Genomic DNA, 27,969 nt, shown 5'->3' on the forward strand with positions numbered 1-27,969 from the left:
GTAATATTCTACTGACAAAGTAACAATTGTCATATTCTACTGACAAAGTACTGAGTGTAATATTCTACAGACAAAGTACTGTGTGTAATATTTTTCTGACAAAGTCCTGTGTGTAATATTCTACAGACAAAATACCAATTGTAATATTCTACTAACAAAGTACTGTATGTAATATTCTACTGACAAAGTTCTGTGTGTAATATTCTACGGACAAAGTAACAATTGTAATATTCTACTGACAAAGTACTGTCTGTAATATTCTACTGACAAAGTACTGTATGTAATATTCTACGGACAAAGTACCAATTGTAATATTCTACTGACAAAGTACTGTGTGTAATATTCTACGGACAATGTACTGAGTGTAATATTCTACTGACAAAGTACTGTGTGTAATATTCTACTGACAAAAACTGTGTGTAATATTCTACTGACAAAGTACTGAGTGTAATATTCTACTGACAAAGTACTGTGTGTAATATTCTACTGACAAAGTTCTGTGTGTAATATTCTACAGACAAAATACCAATTGTAATATTCTACTGACAAAGTACTGTATGTAATATTCTACTGACAAAGTTCTGTGTGTAATATTCTACGGACAAAGTACAAATTGTAATATTCTACTGATAAAGTACTGTATGTAATATTCTACTGACAAAGTTCTGTGTGTAATATTCTACTGACAAAGTACTGTGTGTTATATTCTACGGACAAAGTACCAATTGTAATATTCTACTGACAAAGTACTGTATGTAATATTCTACTGACAAAGTACTGTGTGTAATATTCTACTGACAAAGTACTGTGTGTAATATTCTACTGACAAAATACTGTGTGTAATATTCTACTGACAAAGTACTGAGTGTAATATTCTACTGACAAAGTACTGTGTGTAATATTTTTCTGACAAAGTTCTGTGTGTAATATTCTACAGACAAAATACCAATTGTAATATTCTACTGACAAAGTACTGTATGTAATATTCTACTGACAAAGTACTGATTGTAATATTCTACTGACAAAGTTCTGTGTGTAATATTCTACGGACAAAGTACTGAGTGTAATATTCTACGGACAAAGTACTGTGTGTAATATTCTACCGACAAAGTACTGTGTGTAATAGTCTACCAACAAAGTACTGATTGTAATATTCTACGGACAAAGTACTGTGTATAATAGTCTACTGACAAAGTACTGAGTGTAATAGTCTACGGACAAAGTACTGTGTGCAATATTCTACCGACAAAGTACTGTGTGTAATAGTCTACCAACAAAGTACTGATTGTAATATTCTACGGACAAAGTACTGTGTATAATAGTCTACTGACAAAGTACTGAGTGTAATAGTCTACTGACAAAGTACTGATTGTAATATTCTGCTGACAAAGTACTGTATGTAATATTCTACTGACAATGTACTGTATGTAATATTCTGCTGACAAAGTACTGTGTATAATATTCTACAGACAAAGTACTGTGTGTAATAGTCTACTGACAAAGTACTAATTGTAATATTCTACTGACAAAGTACTGAGTGTAATATTCTACCGACAAAGCACTGTGTGTAATATTCTACCGACAAAGTACTGTGTGTAATAGTCTACTGACAAAGTACTGAGTGTAATATTATATTAAGTATAATATTATTCAAGTTCGCCCAGACTTAGTTGTGTTAAAAGAGATATACGAGAGAAAATAGTTTCGCCCACTTTTAAATTCGCCCAGTGACAACGAGGGAGAAAGGGACGAAGATAAAACGGGGGCGAATATTTCCCTGTATGTTGTACAGTTGCATATTTGAAAACCTCACTCCACATTTAAACACTGTTATATATTCTATGCCAGCATCCCTTTGAGATAAAAGAGACTACATGTAATATTTGTACCAGAGATACCACGTTTTTAATTACAATAAATAAATGTACGAGAAGTATCCATTGTAATTGTAAATAAAAACTATTTCCAGAGACCTACATTACAGCTCGTTTTACAGTGCGCTGGTTCTTGTTCTAGTTTTAAGAAGAAGTCCAATATCTCGGAAGCTTTAGAATACATCGAAGTTTACTCTGCGAAAGTATAATTAGAATGCCAGTTGTGCTCAACATAAAACTCGGAGCGATACGGAAATATTAGCCAAGAAGTTGCATAGTAAATTTGACATTTCCACGCTATTTACTTTATCGTCTATCGTGCGGATGAAGTAATTGAAATCAGTAATTGTAATGAAATGTAGAGAATTACTTTTTTGAAAATGTAATTGGATGTATTTGTAATTGAGTTTACTTTCAATAACAAGTAATTAAATGCATTTAATTCAGTACATGTCCAAAAATAAGTGTAATTGCAACTTTTCAAGTACATGCCCTAATCTCACTGGAAGTAAATATATTGATAGAAATAAAAAAAACTCTCTGAATATAATGATTGTGAATTCGCAAAGAAAATATTTGATCACATCTTTGCTTCACGCAGTAAGAGAAGATACCAATGCGCCACAAGTAGTATGACGGATCATGATCAGTGGTTTCCGATTAGAGAAAAATATTCAAAGATTATATGTATTCCTATGTTCAAATTTTGATCCCCTAATGAGGCACCATTTTCAAACTTTCCTCATATACTATCACACAAATGATAAATGGTATGGTCCCATCTTATACTCCGAGACAATGATGAATATTGTGGCCCCATCCCACACTCCGGGATCATTATTTCAACAAACTTGAATTTGTACTACCTTTGGATGTTTGCAGTGATCAGTGTTACAATTCCCACAAAGAGTAGAGCCAACGCGGACCAGTGGACACACCAGAGTAGGGATCTGGTACCTAGGAGGGCTAAGCACCCCCTGTTGACCAGTCACATTCACCGAGAGACCTATATATTGATGAGATAAACGGAGTGCTCCGTAGTCAAAATTAGTGTGTAAAGAACGACATAACAATTGGAATGAAACATACCAGGCAGCATTCGACCTAATGAGAGGTAGTATTTGTAAATTAGATCATTATAACGACCATATAAATTGCGAAATGTTAACTTTAAAACAAAGATTTTCCCTACATGTATGCAGTTACACATGGAACTTTGTTCACCTATTATGACTACATCGTACCCCTCGGGACCATGATTTCAATAATTTACACTTTCTGAGGAAGATTTCACATTGATCCTACCAATTATGACCCTGAAATATAGATAGATAGAGCAATATAGATAAATAGATAGATAGATAGATGATAGAGAGAGAGAAAGATAGATAGCGTGAAAGAAAGATAAAGATAGATAGATAGATATGTAGCAATATTCCATTATCACCTGCATATGCTGTTCATATATCTCAACAAATTTAATATACAGGAGCCTGTTCTGTGTATAGTCAGTTTTTAAATCGAGGTAAGCTACTGGCAAACAAATTGATGATACAGGGGTTTCAACAGTCTCGATTGAAGTCAGCATTTCACAAATTCTACGGTCGTTATAGCGATCTAGTTCGTCAATACAACCTATCTTTGGGTCAAATGCTGTCTGATGTGTTTCATACCGATTGTTAAGCCGTTCTTGGCACACTGATTTTGACTACAGATCACTCCGTTTACCTGATCAGGATATAGGGCTCACGGCGAGTGTGACCGGTCAACAGGGGATGCTTACTCCTCCTAGGCACCTGATCCCACCTCTGGTGTGTCCAGGGATCCGTGTTTGCCCAACTATCTATTTTGTATTGCTTATAGGTATTATGAGATTGATCACTGTTCGTTATCTTCACCTTGCATAGATAGATAGATAGATTGATTAATTGATAGATACAAATATAGATAGATAGATAGATAGATAGACAGATATACCTACAACTATAAACACCTGTTGTTGTTTCTTTTTTTTTTAAAACATTAACCCTTAAATTATCTCAACTACCTGGATTTATCCGTTTGGCCGCTTACTCCTCCTAGGCACCTGATCCCACCTCTGGTGTGTCCAGGGGTCCGTGTTTGCCCAACTATCTATTTTGTATTGCTTATAGGAGTTATGAGATTGATCACTGTTCGTTATCTTCACCTTACAATAGACCTTCATTGTTGTGTTATAGATTTGTTTAAGTAAGATACGAAACTCAGATGGTCTATCATGTAGATACGGACTAGTGTCAGTCTCGTAACTAAAAAATAGACCATCTTCGTTTTGTATCCCTTACTTAATAGTGATAAATGATTTTGAAGACTTTCACCCTTAGAAAAAGGGAACATTGAGCATAAATAGGATTACCAATGTGAAACTAAGTTCGTTTAAAATACAGTTGTAATAATGAGCCTTACAAACAAAAACAATGTTGTTATAAGCTATGTCAGTTTGAACCAAAACATATTCCTTATGTAACCTATCTAAAAAAAAATTAATATCATTTCTGATTTGCAAAACACAAAAGGATATATGGTAAGCGCTTTTAATATGATGTGTCTAAAAACGGAATTTTAATATTCCTCAAATGAAAAGTGAATATAACGAACAATGATCAATATCATAATTCCTATTAGCAATACAAAATAGAGAGTTGCACAAACACGGACATCTGGATATACCAGAAGTGGGATCAGGTGCCTAGGAGAAGTAAGCCTCCCTGTCGACCGGTCACACCCATATATCTTGATCAGGTAAACGGAATTATCCGTAGTTAAAATTAGTGTGTCAAGAACGGCATGATAATGGGTTTGAAACCAACCAGACAGCATTTGACCCAATGATAGGTTGTACTGGCAAACTAGATCGTTATAACGACCGTAGAACTTGCGAAATGCTGACTCTTCTGAAGACTGTTGAAACCCTTACTCCATCAACTTGTTTGTCAGTAGCCTGCCTCGATTTAAAAACTGATAAAACAGAACAAGCTCTTGCGTATTGAATCAATTGAAAGATATATACACCATATGCAGGTGATAATGGAATATTGCTATATAAATATGGGAATTTGACTATGAAGAAGCTGAAATCATCCCATTTGATGCATGACCGGGGCTCACGGCGGATGTGCTCGGTTGACAGGGGATGCTTACTCCTACTAGACACCTGACCCCATCTCTGGTATATCCAGGGGTCCGTGTTTCACAACTTTCTATTTTGTATTGATTATAGGAGGTTTGAGATTGATCACTGTTTGATATTTCCCCTTTCCAATGACAATAACCCCCAAAATACTGATCACATCTTCACCTTCATCTGCTTCGTACTTAGATATTTCATTGAAAATAAAAATGAACGACAGACTAACAACTCAACTTTATGACAAGTTCTCCATCGTTTACTTCCCATATTTATGTAGTAATACTCCATTATCATCTGCATCTGATGTTTATATCTTGCAGCTGATTCGATACACAAGAGCTTGCTCTGTGTAAGATCAGTTTTTAAAATCGACTACTGACGAACAATTTGATGTTTAATGTTAGCATTTCGCAAATTCTATGGTCATTATGATGATCTAGTTTGGTAATAGAACCTGTCCTAAGGTCTAATGCTGTCTGGCGTGTTTCATACCGATAGTTAGGCCGTTCTTCAAATCTAAATAACGTTAATACAACCCAGGGCAATTTACAAGCAAATTTCACTCTAGTGATATTTCTTATAGGAGTTATGAGATTTATCACTATCCGTTATCTTCACCTTTCTTTTGAGACAATTAAATATCTTATAATTGTCAAAGCTTAAAATATTTAAATTGGGCATGGACACGATTTGAGCTGAACCTAATCTAAACATATGGTATTTACCTGGAGTGGCCAGGACCTACTAATGTGTTAATTGCTATATCCCATGACACTCAAAGATATATACAGAGACAGAACATGGTATAAATCTACCTGCCCATGTTTTTTTGTAAATATATTTTTGATATACACAAGGCCTGTCTCAGGGACATCTGCAGGGTTTCGGTGATTATAGTGTTTCAATAATGGTTGTTTTGCTAAGGGTAGCTGACACACATTCTACTCTCTCTCTCTCTCTCTCTCTCTCTCTCTCTCTCTCTCTCTCTCTCTCTCTCTCTCTGTCTCTCTCTCTGTCTCTCTCTTATTATATTGAAATTGCATTGTTCAGGGGTCTTTTTAAAAACAATTGAATTACGAGAAAATAACAGTTGTGGACAGGTCAATATGCTATCAAAACTAAGATATACTGGGCTTCCTCAAGATCTATAGAATGCCTGTAGGTACTGGATGTTATTGTTATCAAAATATCTTTCTGTACCTCCGGACCACAGTGTCTGCAGGTGTCACTCCACCTGAGATGGCTCTTATCCTTGGACGAATTTGGTTCCAGTTTTTGGCACTCTAGTTTTCCTTTTAGTTCTTATAAGTTTATTGTTATTTCGAATTTCCAGAATTTCGCCTTAAGCATCACTGAAGAGACATTATTTGTCGAATTGCGCATCTGGTGCATCAAAATTGGTATCGTATAAGTTTTACATTAAATGTTTGATTGACAGGCAGCTTACAATTTGAGGGTGTTAAGTTAAGATTGGGTCCTTAACTATGATATTTTTAATGGTCAGCAAAAATTTGAAAGTCAGTTGTTGAGATATATGGGAGATACAGAACTCAAAATTCTTTGTTATGTAAACATGACTCGCGCCACGTTTTTGTTTACATACATGTAGGTTAAATACACTAGTAAAAGTTTTGTTGAAGGCAGGTTTTTTTTTTCAATTTGCAAGTTAATTCTGACCACATTTGAATGGTTTCTAGTGTTTGGCACATCACAGTTTGTTCTAAACATGCTATTTCTTAATATGCAATATATATATAAACATGAAACGAGCCTCGCATTGTTTACATAACAAAGAATTGTGAGTGTTGTATCTCACTTGTAACTTAACAACTGATATTCAAATTTTGGTTGACTATTAGAAATACTTTAGTTAATCATTGTAAACAGTAAAAATGGAAAAATGAAATTTGAAAATTCTCAGCTCAAATCCTGTCTATGCCCCTTGAGAATACCAGTTACTAGTATTTGTAAGACACTAACAAAGCGATTTCTATACTGGTACACTGTGTTGTGGGAATCGTGTTTAAAAACGGAGGGAAAAAATGAAATGCCGGCAATAGGAAAAAATTTAATTACACTGTACTTTAAGAAAAGTAATTAAGTAATTAATTACACCATTACATTAAGTGATTGAAGTAATCAATTACATTAATTTGGAGAGAAATATGTAATTGTAAGTGAAAATAATTGGAGGAATGACTATTGTAGACAAGATTATCCCGTAAAATGTATATCAAATGTATTCCAATGAAAATTAAACATGTTGCACTTCTTGCACAAAGTTCAATGCCAATATTTGTAATATGTACATCTTTATACAAATGAATACTGCAAACAATCCTTCTGTGCTTTCTTATTGAATATAGAATGTTTGGTACCTTTAGGCGGCTCCCAGAATACGCAATCGGGAAATTAAGCACGCACATTAGAAAACACAAATCTGGAGTAATTTCCAGTTCTTTTATTTTAGGAGGACGCGTACAGGAATCCTGATACAATGCATGCTGGGGGTGGATGGGGATGAAAAGGCTGTTCCACCTCTTCCGCTCTCCTTTCCTTAAAGATTAATATTCTACACTCACTTGTTGTATTCAGAAGAGCTTTTAAATACTATTCATGCGGTCCTCTTTTTGCTGGGAGCACATAAAGCACTTTACCACAAACCGCCACCTATCTCAATTGACATATGTTCCATCAAGCCCTTTACTCTGAACCGCCATCACTCTTCAAGTGACATATGGTCCACCAAGCCCTTTACTGTGAACCGCCATCAATCTCAAGTGACATATGGTCCACCAAGCCCTATGTCCAACCTTGGTAATTCATTTCCCATTCTACTGAGTGTCGCCATTTCTCCTTTGATTGCCCTTTGATTCTTTCCTGCTGGAGTTCATCTTAGGGCTACTCTAGGTATGTCCAATCTTTCTGTTCTTATGACATGCCAATGTAATCCCACCTTCTTTCATTAATTTGGCAAGATATGACTGCTGTTGATACTCTTTTGTAGAATTCTTCATTACTAATTATATTTGGCAAGAATATCTTGATCATTCTGCGGAGACATCTAGTTTTTTTGTAATGTTCGTTGTCACCTTCGAAGACTTAGAACCCTAAAGGACTTAAAGTTATTCTTGAAAACCATTATTGTGGTTCTGACTGATTTTCACATGTTCCCTTGGGTTGCGAAGGCGGCAAGAGCTTTTGTTATTGTGTTCATAACATCCACGGTGGAGTTTTTAATGACTATGAACTTGTTGCCAAGACAAAGGAAATTGTCTACATCTCCTATTTTGTTATTGTTTTAACAGTTACTTCTATATCTACATTTCTGTTTATCTTCATTAGTTCTGTTTTGCTGACATTTGTATTTTGCTCTATTTGTCTGTTATATTGGAGCACTAGATCATCATTTTTGCTTTGAATACCACTTCGTGTTGTGCTAATCTGGAAGTGCAACGTCATCAGTGAAGTCAAGATCTTCTACTGACTGTTGAAGATGTCCAGGATATTCCTCTACTGCACTAGCTGGTGCTAAATTTCATAAGCCAATCTGTGCAGAAGGTAAAGAGTAGTGGGAAAAGCAGCCATTCCTGTCGCGCTCTTGTTTGAATTGGGATGTTCTTTGTTATTTTGTTCCGCGGATCACCCTACCTTGGGAGTCTTTGTAAAGATTTGTATAATGGAAATAATTGGTATGAAACTCATCAGACAGCATTTGACCCAATGACAGGTTGTACTGGCAAACCAGATCGCTATAACGATCACTAATATAGCATAACCCCAAACACAGTACGCATAGACAATGACCTGGGGAAAATTAGTTTGTCAATGCAATATGCATGCATTCTCAGTTATCCTGTAGTGAGGTTTTGATTCATGATTCATTAAATGTTGTTTAACATCCCTCTCGAGAATATTTCACTCATATGGAGACGTCACCACTGCCGGTGAAGGGCTGCAAAATTTAGGCCTGTCCTAGAGTTCCTCATTGCCAATATCTTCGTGGTCTTTGGTGATCAGGTCTTCCAAAAGTCTGTTGGAATTCTCATGCGCCCACATTGTGCTCCTTTGTTAGCTGACCTGCTTTTATATTGATATGAAGCAGAATTTATTCAAAAACTTCTACGTGAGAAGAAAAAATCGCTTGCTGTGGCCTTCAATCCGACATATAAATTTTGTCTATTAACAATAATAACTGTTATTCATATGTCGATTCGATATATCTCTGTGAGGTCGAAATAAAAGACACCATAGAGTCGTCCACGTCTGCTTCATACTTAGATATTCTATTGAAAGTAGATAATTAACGGCAAATTGACAACTCAACTGTTTGACAAACGGGATGATTTCAGTTTTTCCATCGTCAACTTCCCACATTTATGTAGCAATATTCCATTATCACCAGCGTGTGGTGTTTATATATTTCAACTGATTCGATATGTAAAAGCTTGTTTTGCGTATGGTCAGTTTTTAAATCGAGGCAAGCTACTAACAAACAAGTTGATGGTAAAGGGGTTTCAAACAAGTTGATGTTAAAGGGGGTTCAACGGTCTCTATTAAAGTTAGCATTTCGCAAATGCTATGGTCGTTATAACGATCTAGTTTGCCAATACAACCTATCATTGGGTCAAATGCTGTCTGACGTGTTTCACACTAATTGTTAGACCGTTCTTAGCACACTGATTTTGACTACGGATAACTTCCGTTTCCCCTGGTCTGGATATGGGGCTCGCGGCGGGTGTGGCCGGTCGGCGGGGGATGCTTACTCCTCCTAGGCACCTTATCCCACCTCTGGTGTATCCAAAGGTCCGTGTTTGCCCAAATATTTATTTTGTATTGCTTATAGGAGTTATGAAATTGATCCTTGTTGGTTATCTTTACCTTTCATGTTTTCTTGTTCACAAAATCTAGAATGATCTTATAGTGTTGGAGATACACTATATATAGGGTAGAATTATCTTATAGTGTTGGAGATACACTATATATAGGGTAGAATTATCTTATAGTGTTGGAGATACACTATATATAGGGTAGAATTATCTTATAGTGTTGGAGATACACTATATATAGGGTAGAATTATCTTATAGTGTTGGAGATACACTATATATAGGGTCAACCATCTCCATGTTTTCCTTAGACACCTTTTGAATTTCTACTTTATGTTGAATTTTAACTGTTTAAGACGAAGGTATACAAAACAAACAGCAAACATTTAATCGGCCTTTGTGTTATTTTTCTTAATTTTGGCATTCTGAGGCTGCAAAAGAGGGAATCTGAATCTCATAATCCCCCAAACTTTACCTGATTATGATTTGTATCTGCTATAGGATATTAAAAGATATAAATTCAGGAAAATTCAATGGTTGGTTTTTGAAGGGCAAGTTATTAAAGTACCATATTTGTACTGATCTTTTAGCATAACTGTAATATGCTAACTTTTCATATTACCAATTCATGATTTTTTAAAATATAAATAATTCTTATTTCAACTCACATATCGGTTTCTGTAGAAAAATTGGGATAGACCTACCGGTGTCCAAATTCTTATTCAGAGAGTTACAGTTCTACAGCTGGGTTTGGGTGTCACTGAGTGTCCTTATTGCACAAATTCTTATTCAGAGTTACAATTCCACAGCTAGGTTTGGGTGCCACTGAGTGCCCTTATTCAAAGAGTTACAGTTCCACTGCTGGGTTTGGGTGTCACTGAGTGTCCTTATTGAACAAATTCTTATTCAGAGTTACAATTCCACAGCTAGGTTTGGGTGTCACTGAGTGCCCTTATTCAGAGTTGCAGTTCCACAGCTAGGTTTGGGTGTCACTGAGTGCCCTTATTCAGAGAGTTGCAGTTCCACAGTTAGGTTTGGGTGTCACTGAGTGCCCTTATTCAGAGATTACAGGTTTGGTTGTCACTGAGTGCCCTTATTCAGAGATTACAGTTCCACAGCTAGGTTTGGGTGTCACTGAGTGCCCTTATTCAGAGATTACAGTTCCACAGCTAGGTTTGGGTGTCATTGAGTGTCCTTATTTAGAGATTATAGTTCCACGGCTAGGGTTGTGTCTCCCTGAGTCCCCTTATTGCATTTAAATCCATAAAGAAACAAGAAGTCTAAGATATCAATCATTATATTAAAGTTTATTTCAAATTCAAAGTAACTAAATATGGAGTATTTCTCTCATCAACATCATCAAACAAAACAAAATAAAAATATCTATGCGAGTTACAAGTAGAGAAGAGGAAAAAAACCCAATTCTTCCTGGAGCCCTTCTTTGGAATATTGGAATGATAATTCCGAGAAGAACAGAAAACCTTTAGGAACTTTAGAGAATAATTTTCTTCCGTCATAACAACATCTCCAACCGGTCATTTCATCTCCAACCGGTAATTTCAATTAGCTACACTCTAACTCTTGACAAATACATTAAACAATATATAAATAAACTATCGTGGTTTGTATTGCCTTCAATTTACGTCCCTACAACGAGACCACACCCGTTACACTCTTACTACATGTATGAATATCTATAAATGTGGAGTACTTTGCCATAAAATTCACATCTGATGTCGAATGTCTGTAATACAAAACAGTCGTTACATATCTCGAGCCCCGCAGTGTGACCATGACTTCTCGTGAGAAGTAACGGCAGTCTCTGTGGACTGAGATAGTATACTGGTTCCCCATATACATGTACCAGTCAAGTTACAAGGGGAGGGTAAATAAGGAGTTATTAATGAGAGAGTATGAAGTACAGTGCATGTCATTACAAGTTTCCAGGCTCCTAATATGAGTGTTTAACATTCGATATATCATGATAATTTGATATTCATTCTGCTGAGTTTTTACATACACTTCAAACAAGAATTTTTTTCTTACAACCCAGACATACAAACACCAACTAAATTAGTAGTAACGCACATCTTACATCCAATATATTCCTTCACCACCTTGCAACACTACAAGCCTACCAGAAATTGTCCTTATATCTATATAACACTCAAAATATGTTAAAACATAGGGTCGATTCACTCAATCCACACCATTCTCATTCATACATAAAATCTATTGCACATCGTGACCTTTAAAGGTCATGATCCGGTTGCACTAGCACCACCTGATTGGTCATTTGAAGCACTGTTTGGCTGCAATTTACTCAGTCGGACGACCTCTTGTGACATCATCTCCAGATTCTGCAATGAAATATATACATTATGTAGATTTCATATAGGGTATTGGTTGGTCTCTTTGAATCCGCCTTACTATAAAAATATGTTTTTAGTCTCTTGCCCTAGCGGAAGGGGACTACCAGTTGGTTGCCCCCCCCCCCCCCCCTCCCCCGACTATAAGTGTTATTCAGAGTGATTTAATGATGAAAGGGCTACATATTCTATTTCCAAATCCCTAAGTATGATTTTGCCTCTGGTTTGAAGTACGGTACTTGCCCATGCTATATAACGTTTCCACAAAATCGTAATTTTATTCAACAAAGATTGGTTGGTTGTATAATCATGTTTAACGTCCAGCTCGACAAATTTTCACTCATACGAAGACGTCACCATTGCCGATGAAGGGCTGTAAAATATAGGTCTATGCTCGGTGCTTAAGGCCTTTGAGTAGGGAGGGATCTTTATCTAGCCACACCTGCTGTGACACGGGACCTCGGTTTTTGTGGTATCCTCCGAAGGACCGCCCCATCTGTCGCCTCTCACGAGAAGCAACAGGTACTAAGGACCTATTCTAACCCGAATCCCAGAAGATAATGGGAAACAAAATATTGCACGAGCTTGGTAGTGAACTAGCTTTTCTGACAACGCAGTATGATAGAGTGTCAAACTAGATCACAGGAAGTAACGTAATCCGAGATTCTTCTGACTCTTATCCCCACTTTTATATTGTGGATTTGAGCAGGGAGGGATCTTTATCGTGCCACACCTGCTGTGACATAGGGCCTCAGTTTTTGCAATGAAAAATCTCTATATGAAAAATCATAATGAATTGAATGATAAAAATCGATAACATTGTGCAATATTAGAGAAGTCTGAAGAAGAAGAAATGAATACTAGGGTAGTTTTGCATATCTAAATATTTCATTATTCATGAGAAGATTTAGATAAATATTGTGTAAAACTCTGGATACTACATGTGTGATCCCCCCTGTCAGTATTCCCGAATGATATCGGAATCTACTCCAATATAATCTAAAGAATCGATCACACAAGAAAAGATCGCCTTATCTATCATATAAACTAATAAATATTGCACATCTTTCAAAACAAAGTATGAATATTGATGTGTACTATTTCATATAAGGTATTGGTTGGTCTCTTTGAATCCGCCTTACTATAAATACAACGGAATTATACTAAAAAGCTGTGAAGCCTGAATAATTCATCTACACAATCAAGTGAAGCCTCGAAACTAGACAATTTCACACATAATGTAGGTCTACACAATAACGAAGAGAGAAACTGACCCTGATTCTAAACATGGCAATAAAAAAACCGAGTAAAGTCAATCTGTGAAGTGTGAAAGGCTTTCCCTCAGTCGATAATGAAGAATTAGATGCAAAATCTCTAAGAGACAACAGAATATTGGACTTTCCGCCTTTCAGGATTTACAGAGGTGTTGCTTCTAAATGCAACGGGACAGTTATAACTTGATTACGGTAATTGGTTTAGTCTCTTCGAGTCCAAATTCGCCACTGGCGACCGAAGAATTTGTCCAACTTCAAACATTTTTCCTGTTAACTGCCGTATATTGCATTTCGTGCGGTTTTGGGAAAGGTCGATCGGATACCTAGAGACAAGCCTTCAAAAGCATACACTACCGGTCTGTATCTCAGAAAGCATTTACCAAGTCACAACCAATAACACACAAAGGGAAGAAACATGACTCTCATTTCTGACTTCCAGTCAATTCCATTTGGAGAGAAAATGAATTGTTTTGAGACTATTGGACATTGTACTTTAAGTAAATACGCGCACATCTCAAACTACGGCATCATCAATTGGTTTCAACCAAGTTAGGGCTTGTCAGATAAATCAACACTTTCTAAAAACGTCAACACTTTAAAAAACTTCATTAGTAGAGAGAGAGAGAGAGAGAGAGAGAGAGAGGGGGGGGGGGGGGAGAAAGCATTTTTAAAGAGATTTTCATAATTCTACTACCCCGATGCCTTGATATAAATTAAGTAGTGTCAAAATGAATGCTGGTATCGATATGAAACAAGAGGAGAAAATAGGAGACAATTTTGGACACGACGTGCACGTTAATATAATATAAGTTTGCGATCTACAGCACCGAATTACGAAAGCGTTAAGTGAAGCGACATCCCTTCTATCCTGTGAGGCCAATACTGATGAAAGTGTCACTCTCCCGACAGCAAATTTAATCAAACTTTTCCCCCCTAAAATGCTGCATTCCTAAATCGAAATCAACAACTTCTTTAAACCCTGGCGTGCCTTATTTATCGTTTCCAGTACCGATTGATTTCCGAAAAACGTCTTCAGCACGGAAGGAGCCTAACGCCATCGCATTGCAGTAAGGCAGTTCATTTGGCCAGCAGGTTTTAAGTTTTAGTCCATGATAAACTGAAACAGTTCAAAACGTCATCAATGATGTGAGAGAAGCTGGATGTTGAAGAACTGCCATTTGCAACAACGTGAGGAAAAATCAATGATAAACTAATACGACGAAAATGTATTGTACATGTAAACTAAGCATACCGTTGATCTTCGCCACATCTTCTCAAAACCGGTTTACCCAAAGAAAGAAAGAATAACTGAATAACAAAATGATGAGTTTTTTAATTCATTTTTTCCTAAAGTTGTATAGGTCAATGCCTTTAATTCACAATGTAAAACTAAAAGATCCGTGGTAAATAATTCCGTGTTAAAACAAATAAAAAAACACATTTATCAATAAAAGTACGGAATAAGCATGTCTATAGCTATATTCACAGATGTTATCATCATTTCATCCAAACTAAAGAGCTGTCCGATTAAACTTGATAAAAGCTAGGACGTACAACACGAGTACAAACGCCAAATAGAAAGAACCGCTCCGAGTCTCTTAAATTATTGTACTTGGGATAAAAATGCACTGCACAAACAAGAGCGCACCCTACTTGCGCATGTTGTTGGCAAATTATCGAAATCAGAGAAGTGGAAAACAAAACCCCATCAAGTCAGTTCTACCTTACACGAAAAACATATCTAAAGAGCCAATTGCATGGAGAAGGAAATTTTCATCACGTATCATATTTTTCTATTTAGAAGACAGACGTTTGAGATCAAGTTGTTCTATTTTCTGAATTAGTTCTGCAAAAGAGGAATAACTCTATTCTTGTTTAATTTCATTATAAAACCCTGGGACCATTGCTTTTTTTTTTTACTTAAAGGAAGTATATTTATAAACGACTGCTAGGTCACTTGGAGTTGCCTCTTACTGTGCAACTTTACAACACAATTTTGCAATTGGTCAAAACACACACATATATTTAAATACCCCAAAATATGAATTGATGGATACAATACTAAATAACTAAACATAAACGCTACATAATTTTAGCGATTAAATAATCAAATTATCGTATCTGAACCATTGGCAGTCCGGTTGTTGGGAAAAAGAAAATAATTGGAAAATGTATTGGAGACCTCGTGGTCCTCATGCATTGTCTGAAGTTAGAATGGACAATAAATTAGGAAAATGGACAATAAATTAGGAAGTACTAATGTCTAAGCCTTTCTGTACTAGGCCGGGGAAATGATAATACTGCCGGTTTGTGAATCATGACTGTATTGATTTATATCTCAACATTCATAAATATTTTATCAACTGTAAATTAAACTGCAAACGAAGTTTAATCCTTAGAAAAAGCATCGAACCGACATTGCACATCATTCCCTCGACTCAACACGTACGTAAAATAAAAGTAAAAGGAACGTTAAAAAGAAAGTAAGCTGTCTTTTCCCTTGTTATGGAATCTTCAAAGGTTTAATGCTGTTTCTCTATAATCTTAATGGAACTAATTAGCAAAGAGATAAAAGCGACAACTTCCTTGTTGGCCGTGCAATGAAAGAGCAAGAACCACGACACAAGTGTTGAACATGTTACTTAAAACACATTGTTAGCTGGCAGGTGTCATTGCAATATATATACATTCCTTTTTATCTATTTTTTTTTAAAACCCGCCTAATTGAACAAAATCAAAGAAAATACAGCTGCTGAGTGGTAATGAATGTTGACTTTTAGTGTTTTGTCTCATCTAGTCAAATACAGGTATTAACATGAAATTACACATTTACTGTATGATGTCGACCAACCCAAATCCAATATCAGGTTCGTGTAATAACGCCATTACCATTTTTATTTTAATTCCATCAAAACTTACAAACATTAAATCAATATACCATCGTACAGTGAAATTTGAAAATCTTCCTTTTCGCGAATTAACAATTGTATGAAGAAACCTAGGTCTCTACACTTATTTAATTAGATAATATTTTAAGACATTGATTTTTTATGGATTGCTTTCCAGTGGTGATCCGGGGATCTACGCACTCCCACAGTCAAGATGAAACAGAACCAGGATTAATCTCTCACCGCCGTCTTTGAGAGGTCTTAATGAACATAAGTGAACTGATGCCGACAAAATAAGTAAAGCGACAATACGGATTGGAGACTTGGTTAACCATTCTCGATAGATGCCTTCATTCCGAGACTACAATGAAAGAAAATCTCCATATGCTTGAAATGGGGCGATTCATCACCTTAATGAAGTCGCGTCGTTAAACGACAGGACAGCGCTTTAACTGACTATATGTAGTATGACGTTATTTATCACTGCTCCAGCAGCTAATCAGAAGTGTCGTTACAAAAGTGTGTCACATAAGTCTTCTTCCAGGATGTTCGAAGAGAAATTCAAGAAGGCAGCATAATAAAAAATTGCATTTCTAAACACAACAGACCACTTCATCATCCTATTTTTAGAAATCCTCTATGGAATCCAAATATATTGCTTCGTGTTCGAAACCGAACACAGGTCGTAATTACACTGTTAATAAAAAAAAAAAAGTGCAGGGAAACACCAATGTGAATTCAAAACTATGATTATTTGCCTTATAGTCACTGTTGGTGTCTTTAACTTCTTTATTTTTAAAAAAATGAATGTATACGTGTCTTTAGAAATCATTGTGTTACTTTTGTGGTTTTGTTTACCTCTCCATTTTCATACTTTATACTAAATGATAGACATGGTTACATGTATTGATACGGTATAACTATATTATTATATAGCTAATAAATAGTATAATATAAAATCTGCGTAAAATCTAGAGAATGTTAGCGTTCAATATCCTGAGAATTTATTGAACGCTAACTTTGCATTGCGTAAAGTGTATGCGCCCGAAACATTCCGAGTATGAGCGTTCAATATTGACGTTACCGTAACGACGTAAACAAGCCAAAATGGCAGACGACGGTCCTCCGAATCTGACAGAGCCGGTATTTGATATTTACTTAAGCAAAATGTTTTACTGTACATAAATTATAATGTCCTCATTTACAAAATCAGTTTGCTTCATGCATTAGTGACGGGTTAAATATTGAACTGTTAAGAAATGCATGCTGTTATTGCACACTGCCAATATTGATGAATTCTCGTCTATTTTGGAGTAGTTTGAGTGAAAAGGGATATAATTTAACAACTAAATACTTTAGCTATATAATAAAAGGGTTATTGAACTTATATAGGTGAATATTGGCGCTCGTTGGCTGTCAAAATGCACTCGCAAGCTCGTGCATTTTGACAGTCAACTCGTGCCAATATTCACCAATATAAGTTCAATAACCCTATAATACACAATTGATATCTAACCTTTTTTTTCTTATGAGAATAAATTTTATCACAGTGAAATTGACTTGGTTTTGAGTTCTAAGCGATCATTTGTTGAATGCAACTCCGTCAATGATTTTTTTCGGAAGAAAACAATTTTTAAAATATTTTTTGTGTGTGTGTGTGTGTTTGTGTGTGTTTTATATATTATTTTACTGAAGAATTGTAGAAGAGTAATAATATTGCTACACAAGTCCAGGAGTACAAAAGATTTTCTAAATCACTGCATTTTCAACATATGATTCCCCTCTCTCTGGGACCTGAACCCAGGGGTTATACACGTCACATTGCTCTCTATAATCATGCAGTTTGCCTGTTTAATTTCCACGAGTTAAGATTTTTAAAAGATATATTGCATTTCAACATACACATTGGCCATCCAAATCATGATTTGAACCATCTACGGGACGGACTGGATAGGCGCATCCGCCAAAGACAACCGCAATCTCAGACTCTGCAACAATTGACCCAAGTTCTGCATTGAGAGTGGAAAACCATCCCTAGACAGTTGTCAGACAGTCATTGGTGCTCGAGGGGACACACTAAATATTGAAGTTGGGTGACCTTGAACTGTTACTGATTGTCATTATTATTAGTGGTTGTGATGCTTTGATTAATCCCAGCGTTTAAATCCTCTTTGTGTTATCAATAAATCAATTTAGTATTTCTCATGCTTTACACTGAATATGAAACTGTAATCTGCCTTTCATGTTTGGATCACTATGTGATCACCTAAGCCCTACCCTAAGACCTGGACCCTGGGGTCATGAATTTTACAATTCTCGCAGAGGGTTTAATGCCCATTACAATAATTCAAATATTTCGCCTCCTTCATTTCCATATATAAACTGATTTTGACTACGGATAACTCCGTTTACCTGATCAGGATATAGGGCTCACGGTGGGTGTGACCGGTCGACAGGGGATGTTTACTCCTCCTAGATCCCACCTCTGGTGTGTCCAGGGGTCCGTGTTTGTCCAACTATCTATTTTGTATTGTTTATAGGAGTTATGAGATTAATCAATGTTCGTTATCTTCACCTTTCATAAAGAAGATTTTCTTTGACATAATTCATTTTCAATATATGACCAACTTAGCCCCACTCAAGGGCCTGAACTCTGAACCCAGGGGTAATGAATTTCACAGTTTCAGTATCGGGCTCAATACTCAGTAGCAGCATGCAAACATTTTGTCTCCTTAATTGGTACCCAGAAGTGAAGAAGATCCTCTAAGATAATGCATTTTCAATATTTCACCAACTTTGACCACCTTGTGATATGGACTCTGAACCCAGAAATAGGAGGGAGGGGAGTGTTTACATACTAAATAGGTCTAGAACGGTGTAAGCTTATAGACCTCAGTTAATATATATATATATGTATATATATATAAAGCACTAAATAATCACAACTAGGTACTGAATATTTTCGCCCCAGCCCGGGGTCGAACCAGCGACGTACGGCACCCATCGCCTAGCAAGATTTTCAAACCAGTATATATATATACATGTATGTTAAACCTAGATTGATGAACTGCCTTATTAAATTCTCTTTCTCCTGTTCACTCTTAATGGGAAATTCCATCTCCATATGAAACTCTCTCAATATGAAATTGAAACTCTCTTAATAGGAAATTCCCTGTCAAATTATCTCTGTCTCATTATGATTTCTTCACTCTCAGTGTGAAATTCTCTCTCTCTCTCTCTCTCTCTCTCTCTCTCTCTCTCTCTCTCTCTCTCTCAAATTCTCTCTCAACATAAAATCCCCTCTCTCCCTCTCAGGTATGAAATTCTATCTTTCTCCCATTCAGCATGAGACTCAATGACAATGTTTCCCAAAACAAAATGAGATGTAGTTCGTCTTGAGAGAAAAAATAACAATGATAAAACAATCGTGTTGCAGTTCACTTCAGCAACACCTTTAGCTACTGCACAATTGATCAGTGCAATTTAATACCGAAAGGTAAAGAATACATATTCAAAAGGTCCTCTATTGTGCATCGTCTTGGTAACAGAACACCGCAGATTCCTGAATATACGCGAGGGATTTATTATCGCGTAATTTCGCGAGAGGCATCACTCGCGAAATAAAATTACTCGCTTTTAATTTTCTGTTGCTAAAATACATGTAAAATCCCATGTTTAACACAGACGAGACGCGGATTCCTGTTTACGCAATTTGACATTTACGAGTAATTGTGCCAAATTAAGTACTCGCTAAAACAATGATTCTACAGTAACACAAGAAAGTCGGTTCACGAAACACGAAGAGAATGCAACACGGACCTGATTTGTACCCAAGGCGTATTTGCCAAAAGTGTTTGCCCAAATAATGATTTCCGTGTGAGAAAATTAAACCCATGCCACGTGACTTTTACATCCATGCATCCTTCCGCAATTACGCAACATCTTCGACATGTAATGAAATGACTCAAGGTCCCTATAACTCAAAGCTGATTAACGCAAATTGAAGGAACTACTTTCCCTCTAATTGCTGATTTACATGAAACGTATATTTTTGTGTTTCAATTTATCGTTCTACGAGAGTGCTACAAGGGTCCTGATATTTACAACTCCAGTACGTACGAAATCAAAAGGCACATACGCTATTCAGCATTCCATCAGTAAATTGGGGTCGCTTTTATTTTACAGTTATAAAAGGCATCAATGGTATTTGATTAAAGGTAGTCCCTTTGTATTCATAATTTGTTTTAATTATGCATATAAGTCGTGATATCATGGAATACGATACCTGTCAGGGAATACTGTTATTCTGTACTAAGATGGTGATTACTCAACGGCCGATAACACTACATGTATTTCATTCATACCGAGATTCTGCTCTCATCTGAAATGTCGCAAAGCGACGGTCCTTAAATACGATAAGGTACTATGCATATACTGTAATTCTTTACAAAAATTTGATGGTGTGAAAAATACCAAATGGCAGACTTTAAAAGCAGCCAGTTCTACTTCCGTGTTTTCAAGTGGGAGGCTCCGATTCTGAAGGACGACGAATGCACTTCTTCAATAGAGGTTTCAGTGATGTACGATCGAGGAGACTAGTCTGTGGAGTTGTTTTAAAGTATGGCGGGCATTGATTATGATAGGGAGCGTGTCGAATGTTGATAAAAATCAATGTAATAGAAAATGCCCATGTAGGAAGTTTTGAATCGAATTTCTATCATATTTCAGCATAATGTGAACAAAACAATGTTCATCAAAATCCAGACCAAAATAAGCGTGTCTGTTTAAAATTTTTGTGGGACCTGTTATAAAGTTGTTTAATTGACATATAAATATTTCGTTACCGTATTATTTCAAAAATAAATGTCTACATTGTTTGCATCATGGGAATATGAGAACATGGAAAGTATGGAGTAATTTATAGAAATGGTGACTATGAGACAAAAACTTATAGAAACACAAATAAAGGATTAAATGTAAAATGGAAGATCACTTGCGCATCACGGCATCTTCGTCAAAAAATAAACGAAACCGCGGATGTGAATCATTCGTGATTAAGATATCTTTGTTCTCTGAGGGAGAGACCACGACAAGAGTTAGGATTGGATAAGGGTATAATTTTCACACAAATAAATAGATAATTAGACAACCACAGCTGCTGTATTCCAGGACCGCAGTACCCGCCTTCAAAGTATCGCTAATCGTTGGATCCGCTCTTATATTTCTAACACCAGGTCTTATCATTCAGTGCTTAATTTGAGAACTGTATACGGACATATAATGATAATTCTTAAATTAACAATAGGTTACCTTTTACTTTTTTTTAAAAAAACCTTTTGTCAGGTTTATACATGTATGAAAAATGATTTGGAAACCTTTTACTTATTAAAAACTGTTTATCATGTTAATCTGAAAAACAAAACAAAGATATGCGAGAAGGGTTAAAGTGCCCTAGCTGTATGCCTCCATCAAAGTGTTCTATGTAGCGGAGGAACTCTACAGTTACCTGTTCTATGTAGCGGAGGAACTCTACAGTTACCTGTGGTCGTACCGGTAGTCTCAAAACCGCTAATCTTGGTTCTACATGTGACGTCATAATAGGACATAATTTGTGACTACAAAACTCAAACGATTTAAACGACTTGCCCATGACAAGTCAAACCATTCTGTATTCAAGAGGCATATATATTTTTAGCTTTTATCCCTTAACATTTCAAGGATTCGGTCGTGTTATAATGGAATTTTTTTTTTTTTTTTAGAAACGAATGGGAATAATTGATTTTCTCTGCTGTTTAGAGGTTTCGTGGTGGAAAATGCTACATGGTATCTGAAGATAAGGCTTGACGTGTTAAATCAAAATAAAGGAATTCCATATTTAATTATTCAGTTCGTTTTTATCCCAAATCGACAGTCTACAAGTGCAGTGCTTCACTTTGGCCCCAGTCTGCAATGTATGAAGTAATTCCTCTTAAGCATTTTTGTTATAATTAATCTTTAACGATCCGATAATCTTTAGTTAAAAAAAGGAGGGGAAAAGAAGTTTACTGTTACAGAACTAACAAATCTTCGCAGCTCCATCTTTTACAAATGACTGGATTAATAAATGCGCTCTCGCTGGTACCATCTTTTTATTTATTTATTTTTTTTTTTGTTTTTTTTTTTTTTTTTTTGGTTTCTTTCTGCAAATCAAAACCATCCAACGTGACGGAGCAATGTGTTTTATGTTAGCGTCATAACGAAAATTTACAACAAACGAAATTTGTTTCCAAAACCTTTCCATCTGATATAGTATTTCTTGTGCTCCACAAGAAACGGTGGCCTTTAACATGACAGCTATAAAGACCTAAAAATAGCCACGTGACATAAGGATTACGATAAGATTGGCAGACGTCCGCCGCATCACTGCTTCCTCTATAACTCTCCGCTGTATCCGGAGACAATTAGCAGTGCTATTTGTTATGGGAATCTCACAGACTGTAGGAATGCCGTCTGACGGACTGACAATATTCTCACCACTGATGGATGAATTTGACCAAATTGTCACGTGCATCGTCCGCCTGCTATTGATTCCCTCGATATTCACATTAGAGAGTTCAACTTGTGCTGTGATATCAGAATCCACTTACAGACTTCCCATCACCGTAATTCACTTCTGTACTCTGATTTCAGACACAGGTCCCTTTACGCTCACAACTTCAGATGATCTATTCACAGCTCCATTTTGACTTCAACACAGAGTTTAACCTGTGATTTCTCTCTCTCTCTCTCTCTCTCTCTCTCTCTCTCTCTCACCTACTTTCAGCTTTAACATTAAGCTATCTTTTCTTTCAAACCTCTTCGTGTTTCTGGTAAATGTAATAGCCTTTAACTGTCATGAATGCATTAGTTCAGCAATTTGTTAAGTGTGTATTTTGGTATCAATCCACTTGTCGGTTTTTGGTTGAAAACACCTTAAGTTTTGTTACCCTTTCAAAAGCATGCCACTTTAAAGAGCATGTTCCTCTTTACATGTGTTGTTCCTCTTTACATGTGTTGTTCCTCTTTACATGTGTTGTTTACATGTGTTGTTTACATGTGTTGTTTACATGTGTTGTTTACATGTGTTGTTTACATGTGTTGTTCCTGTAGACCCTTACCTCTTGTAGATGCATGTTCTTGGTTAAAGTCTCTTCCAGCATATTTTGAAGTTTTCTATTCATCTCCTTCAGGTTCTGATCTTCGTGTTTGTTCACTAAATCTATCACTTTCTTCAGAGTTAATTTGTCATCATGCACCGGTTGCCTGGTTTCTAAAAACAACAGAAATCACTGCATATCAATTTTGAAGTGCTTCGGTTTTCTAGCAGCATGAAAAATTAACCACTTAAGCATTCACTTCATAGTTTTTATGTTTTCACAGTTCACAATAACAAATTCTGGTAAATGCATTTTTCAAGTTTTCACTTCTTCTTTTTGATCAAAAGACGCTAAGTATGATAAGACTGGCATTTTATTCATTAGAGAACAGGTAGAAGATAATTCATTAATTTGATTATTATCCCCAAACAACTGAAATAATTCACAGATATGAAGCTGAAGTTGTTTGTATAATAATAACTTATCATTGGGTCATATGCTGTCTGACATGTTTCATGCCGATTGTTAGGCCGCTCTTGGCACACTGATTTTGACTACGGATAACTCCGTTTACCTGATCAAGATATAGGGCTCACGGGGTGTGTGACCGGTTGACAGGGGATGCTTACTCGTCCTAGGCACCTGATTCCACCTCTGGTGTGTCCAGGGGTCCGTGTTTGCCCAACTCTCTGTTTTGTATTCCTTATAGGAGTTATGAGATTGATCACTGATCGTTATCTTCACCTTTCATTAAGAAGTTTACCTGTCTTCTGGCCCGTAACACACAACTGTATGAAACAAACCTCCCCTCTGCTCCATCACATACTGTTGTATGAACTAAAGATGACTATCTCTGCTTAATGACATAGTACTGTATGAAATAAGGGACATAACCTCTTCTCTATGACACAGTACTGTATGAAATAATCGACATAACCTCTCCTCTATAACATAGTACTGTATGAAATAATCAACATAACCTCTCCTCTATAACATAGTACTGTATGAAATAATCAACATAACCTCTCCTCTATAACATAGTACTGTATGAAAAGGGACATAACTCTGTGCTATAACATAGTACTATATGAAATAAGGGACATAACCTCTCCGCTATAACATAGTACTGTATGAAATAAGCGACATAACCTCTCCTCTATAACATAGTACTGTATGAAATAAGGAACATAACCTCTGCGCTATAACATAGTACTGTATGAAATAAGCGACATAACCTCTCCTCTATAATATAGTACTGTATGAAATAAGGGACACAACCTCTCCTCTATAACATAGTACTGTATGAAATAAGGGACATAACTCCTCTATAACATAGTACTGTATGAAATAATCAACATAACCTCTCCTCTATAACATAGTACTGTATGAAATAATCAACATAACCTCTCCTCTATAACATAGTCTGTATGAAATAAGGGACATAACCTCTGTTCTATAATATAGTACTGTATGAAATAATCAACATAACCTCTCCTCTATAACATAGTACTGTATGAAATAATCAACATAACCTCTTCTCTATAACATAGTACTGTATGAAATAAGGAACATAACCTCTCCTCTATAACATAGTACTGTATGAAATAATCAACATAACCTCTCCTCTATAACATAGTACTGTATGAAATAAGTGACATAACCTCTCCTCTATAACATAGTACTGTATGAAATAAGGGACACAACCTCTCCTCTATAACATAGTACTGTATGAAATAATCAACATAACCTCTCCTCTATAACATAGTACTGTATGAAATAATCAACATAACCTCTCCTCTATAACATAGTACTGTATGAAATAAGGGACATAACCTCTTAGCTATAACATAGTACTGTATGAAATAATCAACATAACCTCTCCTCTATAACATAGTACTGTATGAAATAATCAACATAACCTTTCCTCTATAACATAGTACTGTATGAAATAAGGGACATAACCTCTCCTCTATAACATAGTACTGTATGAAAAAAGGGACATAACCTCTCCTCTATAATATAGTACTGTATGAAATAAGGAACATAACCTCTCCTCTATAACATAGTGCTGTATGAAATAAGGGACACAACCTCTCCTCTATAACATAGTACTGTATGAAATAATCAACATAACCTCTCCTCTATAACATAGTACTGTATGAAATAAGGGACATAACCTCTCCTCTATAATATAGTACTGTATGAAATTAGACACTTTACCTCTTCTCTGCTCCATGACATAGTGTTGTATGATTTGGCTTTTCTGTATTAAATCCTCCGCCATTGCTGCATTGCTGGTCTCTAAGTGACGCACCTTGTAAAAAACAAGAAAATCGCAATTACAAATTAGTCTGTTTTAAAGATTTCCATTTAAATTATTAGATCTTTTGAAGAGCTATAACTATTCTTACTCTGTCTTTTTACATGCAGGACAACCAGTCAAAAGTGGCTCAGATTTGAACAATTCTTTGTCCCTAAAGAGTCTACACAATTAAAATTGTTGTTAAAAGAGGGAAATCAATAGAACTGAGGTTAGCCTCTTTATTTCTACCAGCAATTCACAATTCTCAAATGACAAAGAATAATGATAAAATCACATAAAAGATTCTGTCAACCTTCCCTCCTCACAAAAAAAAATCTCATCTGTCAGCCTTTTTTATGGCAAATGATAAGTTAAAGGGGCATATTGGCTGTAATTTTGTCACCAAAAGTTGAATTCATTGAACACTGCTCTATTATAACACTAGTATTTTATTATTTCAAACACTTTTTACCCTCAAAGCAGGCACATGAATATGTGATTTTGTGATTAAATAAATAAATTGAAAATTGCTATATTATAACATTAGTGTTTTTATTATTATTTCAAACACTTTTTAACCTCATACCAGGCATATGAATATGTAATTTTGGTGATTACATAATTTTTGTCTTGCAAGACAATATTTCTCTACACTAAGAGTTATCTAGCGTAGTTTTATTAGGGTTCTCTTGTTTTTTAACAAAATAAATGCTTTTATTAGTCATTAATACATGTATACATTCCTATGCCAATGAGAGAATTTGAGAAAAAAATTGTTGCCATCACTTTCATAGCTAATGCCCCTTTAATTTCACTATAATTATTTAAAAGGTTGCAAAATTTAGGCCTATGCTTAGCATTTATGGTAGGGATGTGCGATTTTACCGGTATATCGATATATCATGATCATTCGTCCCACGATACGTATAGCAATATGGCAGAGAAAAAACCCCAGTATTTTTGGACATACGTAAATTTCGTAAAAGTTACGTTTATGCATTAGGTATCAAATCAACTTTTACGGGGAGTCACTAAAAGTAACAAAATGGCGTCCGAACATCATATCCACAAGTTGTGAATCAGTTGATAATGATCTAGTTCGTCAACACAACCTATCATTGCATCAAATGCTGTCCGACTTAATTGTTTCATACCGATTATTAGGCCATTCTGGGCACACTAATTTTGACTACGGATAACTCCATTTACCTGATCAAGATATTGGGCTCACGGTGGGTGTGAGCGGTGGATAGGGGATTCTTACTCCTCCTAGGTACCTGATCCCACCTTTGGTGTGTCCAGGGGTCCGTGTTTGCCCAACTTTTCATTTTGTATTGTTTATTGGAGTTATGAGATTGATCACTGTTCGTTATCTTCATCTTTGATTATTATTTGATCTGATGTTTTCATTATTTGTTATATTATGGTTACTTTTACAAAATAGATGTTTAAATAAACTGAATTTGGCATATTTTGCACTTTAAAACCAAAGCAGTAATGACAATAACAGAAAATTAAGGAAAAACAGAAAGCCTTCAAATATCACAATATCAATATTATGATATTGTGAAAACATTTAAAAGTGATAGATCGAGATACAAAATTTTTGGCAATACCCATCCCTAACTTACGACCTTTGAGCAGGGAGGGATCTTTATCGTGCCACACCTGCTGTGTCACGGATCCTCGGTTTTTGCTGTGTCATCCAAAGGACCGCCCCATTTAGTCACCACTAACGACAAGCAAGGTGTACTGAGGACCTTTTCTAACCCGGATCTCCTCGGGACTCATTGAACTCGACTATACATGCATACATTCAGTGATTTTCATACAAGTCATAGAGATTTACTACCTTTTTCAGGCATGCAGTTTCCCCTTACACAAATTCACCATTATTCATACATGTAATAATTTTTCAACCACAAATCTGTAAAGGCATGATTTTGAGTGAACAATCTGTCCACAACTTTGCAAACTGTGGTACAAAATCTCTACAGAATATCAACCATAAAATGGTTGTATATGTCTCCACATTGCAATGCTGAGAAATGTTTTCACAAATTCCATGATTTGGTTGTTGTTTAGGACTTTAAGTATTTCATCATTTCTATTATTGTCTATTCATACATACATGTACATTGCATTTGCAAA

At 35.9% G+C, this 27,969-nt stretch overlaps 1 protein-coding gene and 1 long non-coding RNA gene across 2 annotated transcripts in view; both read right to left on the reverse strand.

The window, feature by feature from the left end:
* Positions 1–11,156: 11,156 nt before the first annotated feature.
* LOC125654496 (GRIP1-associated protein 1-like) overlaps positions 11,157–27,969 on the reverse strand; it is a 56,008-nt gene continuing 39,195 nt past the window's right edge. Inside the window, exons 23-25 of the mRNA XM_056142891.1 lie at positions 25,737–25,872; positions 23,538–23,689; positions 11,157–12,230 (exon numbers count right to left, since the gene is read on the reverse strand). Coding sequence (XP_055998866.1) covers positions 12,129–12,230; positions 23,538–23,689; positions 25,737–25,872 — 390 coding nt within the window. The 3' untranslated portion in view covers positions 11,157–12,128. The remainder of the gene's footprint in view (positions 12,231–23,537; positions 23,690–25,736; positions 25,873–27,969) is intronic.
* Positions 19,602–23,520, reverse strand: LOC130047634 (uncharacterized). The gene is made up of 2 exons (XR_008796456.1): positions 21,941–23,520; positions 19,602–21,907 (listed from the first exon to the last, which is right to left on the reverse strand). It is a non-coding gene; the product is annotated as an uncharacterized LOC130047634 (long non-coding RNA).

The sequence above is a fragment of the Ostrea edulis genome, chromosome 7 (genome assembly GCF_947568905.1).
Source record: "Ostrea edulis chromosome 7, xbOstEdul1.1, whole genome shotgun sequence".
Lineage (NCBI taxonomy): Eukaryota > Metazoa > Mollusca > Bivalvia > Ostreida > Ostreidae > Ostrea > Ostrea edulis.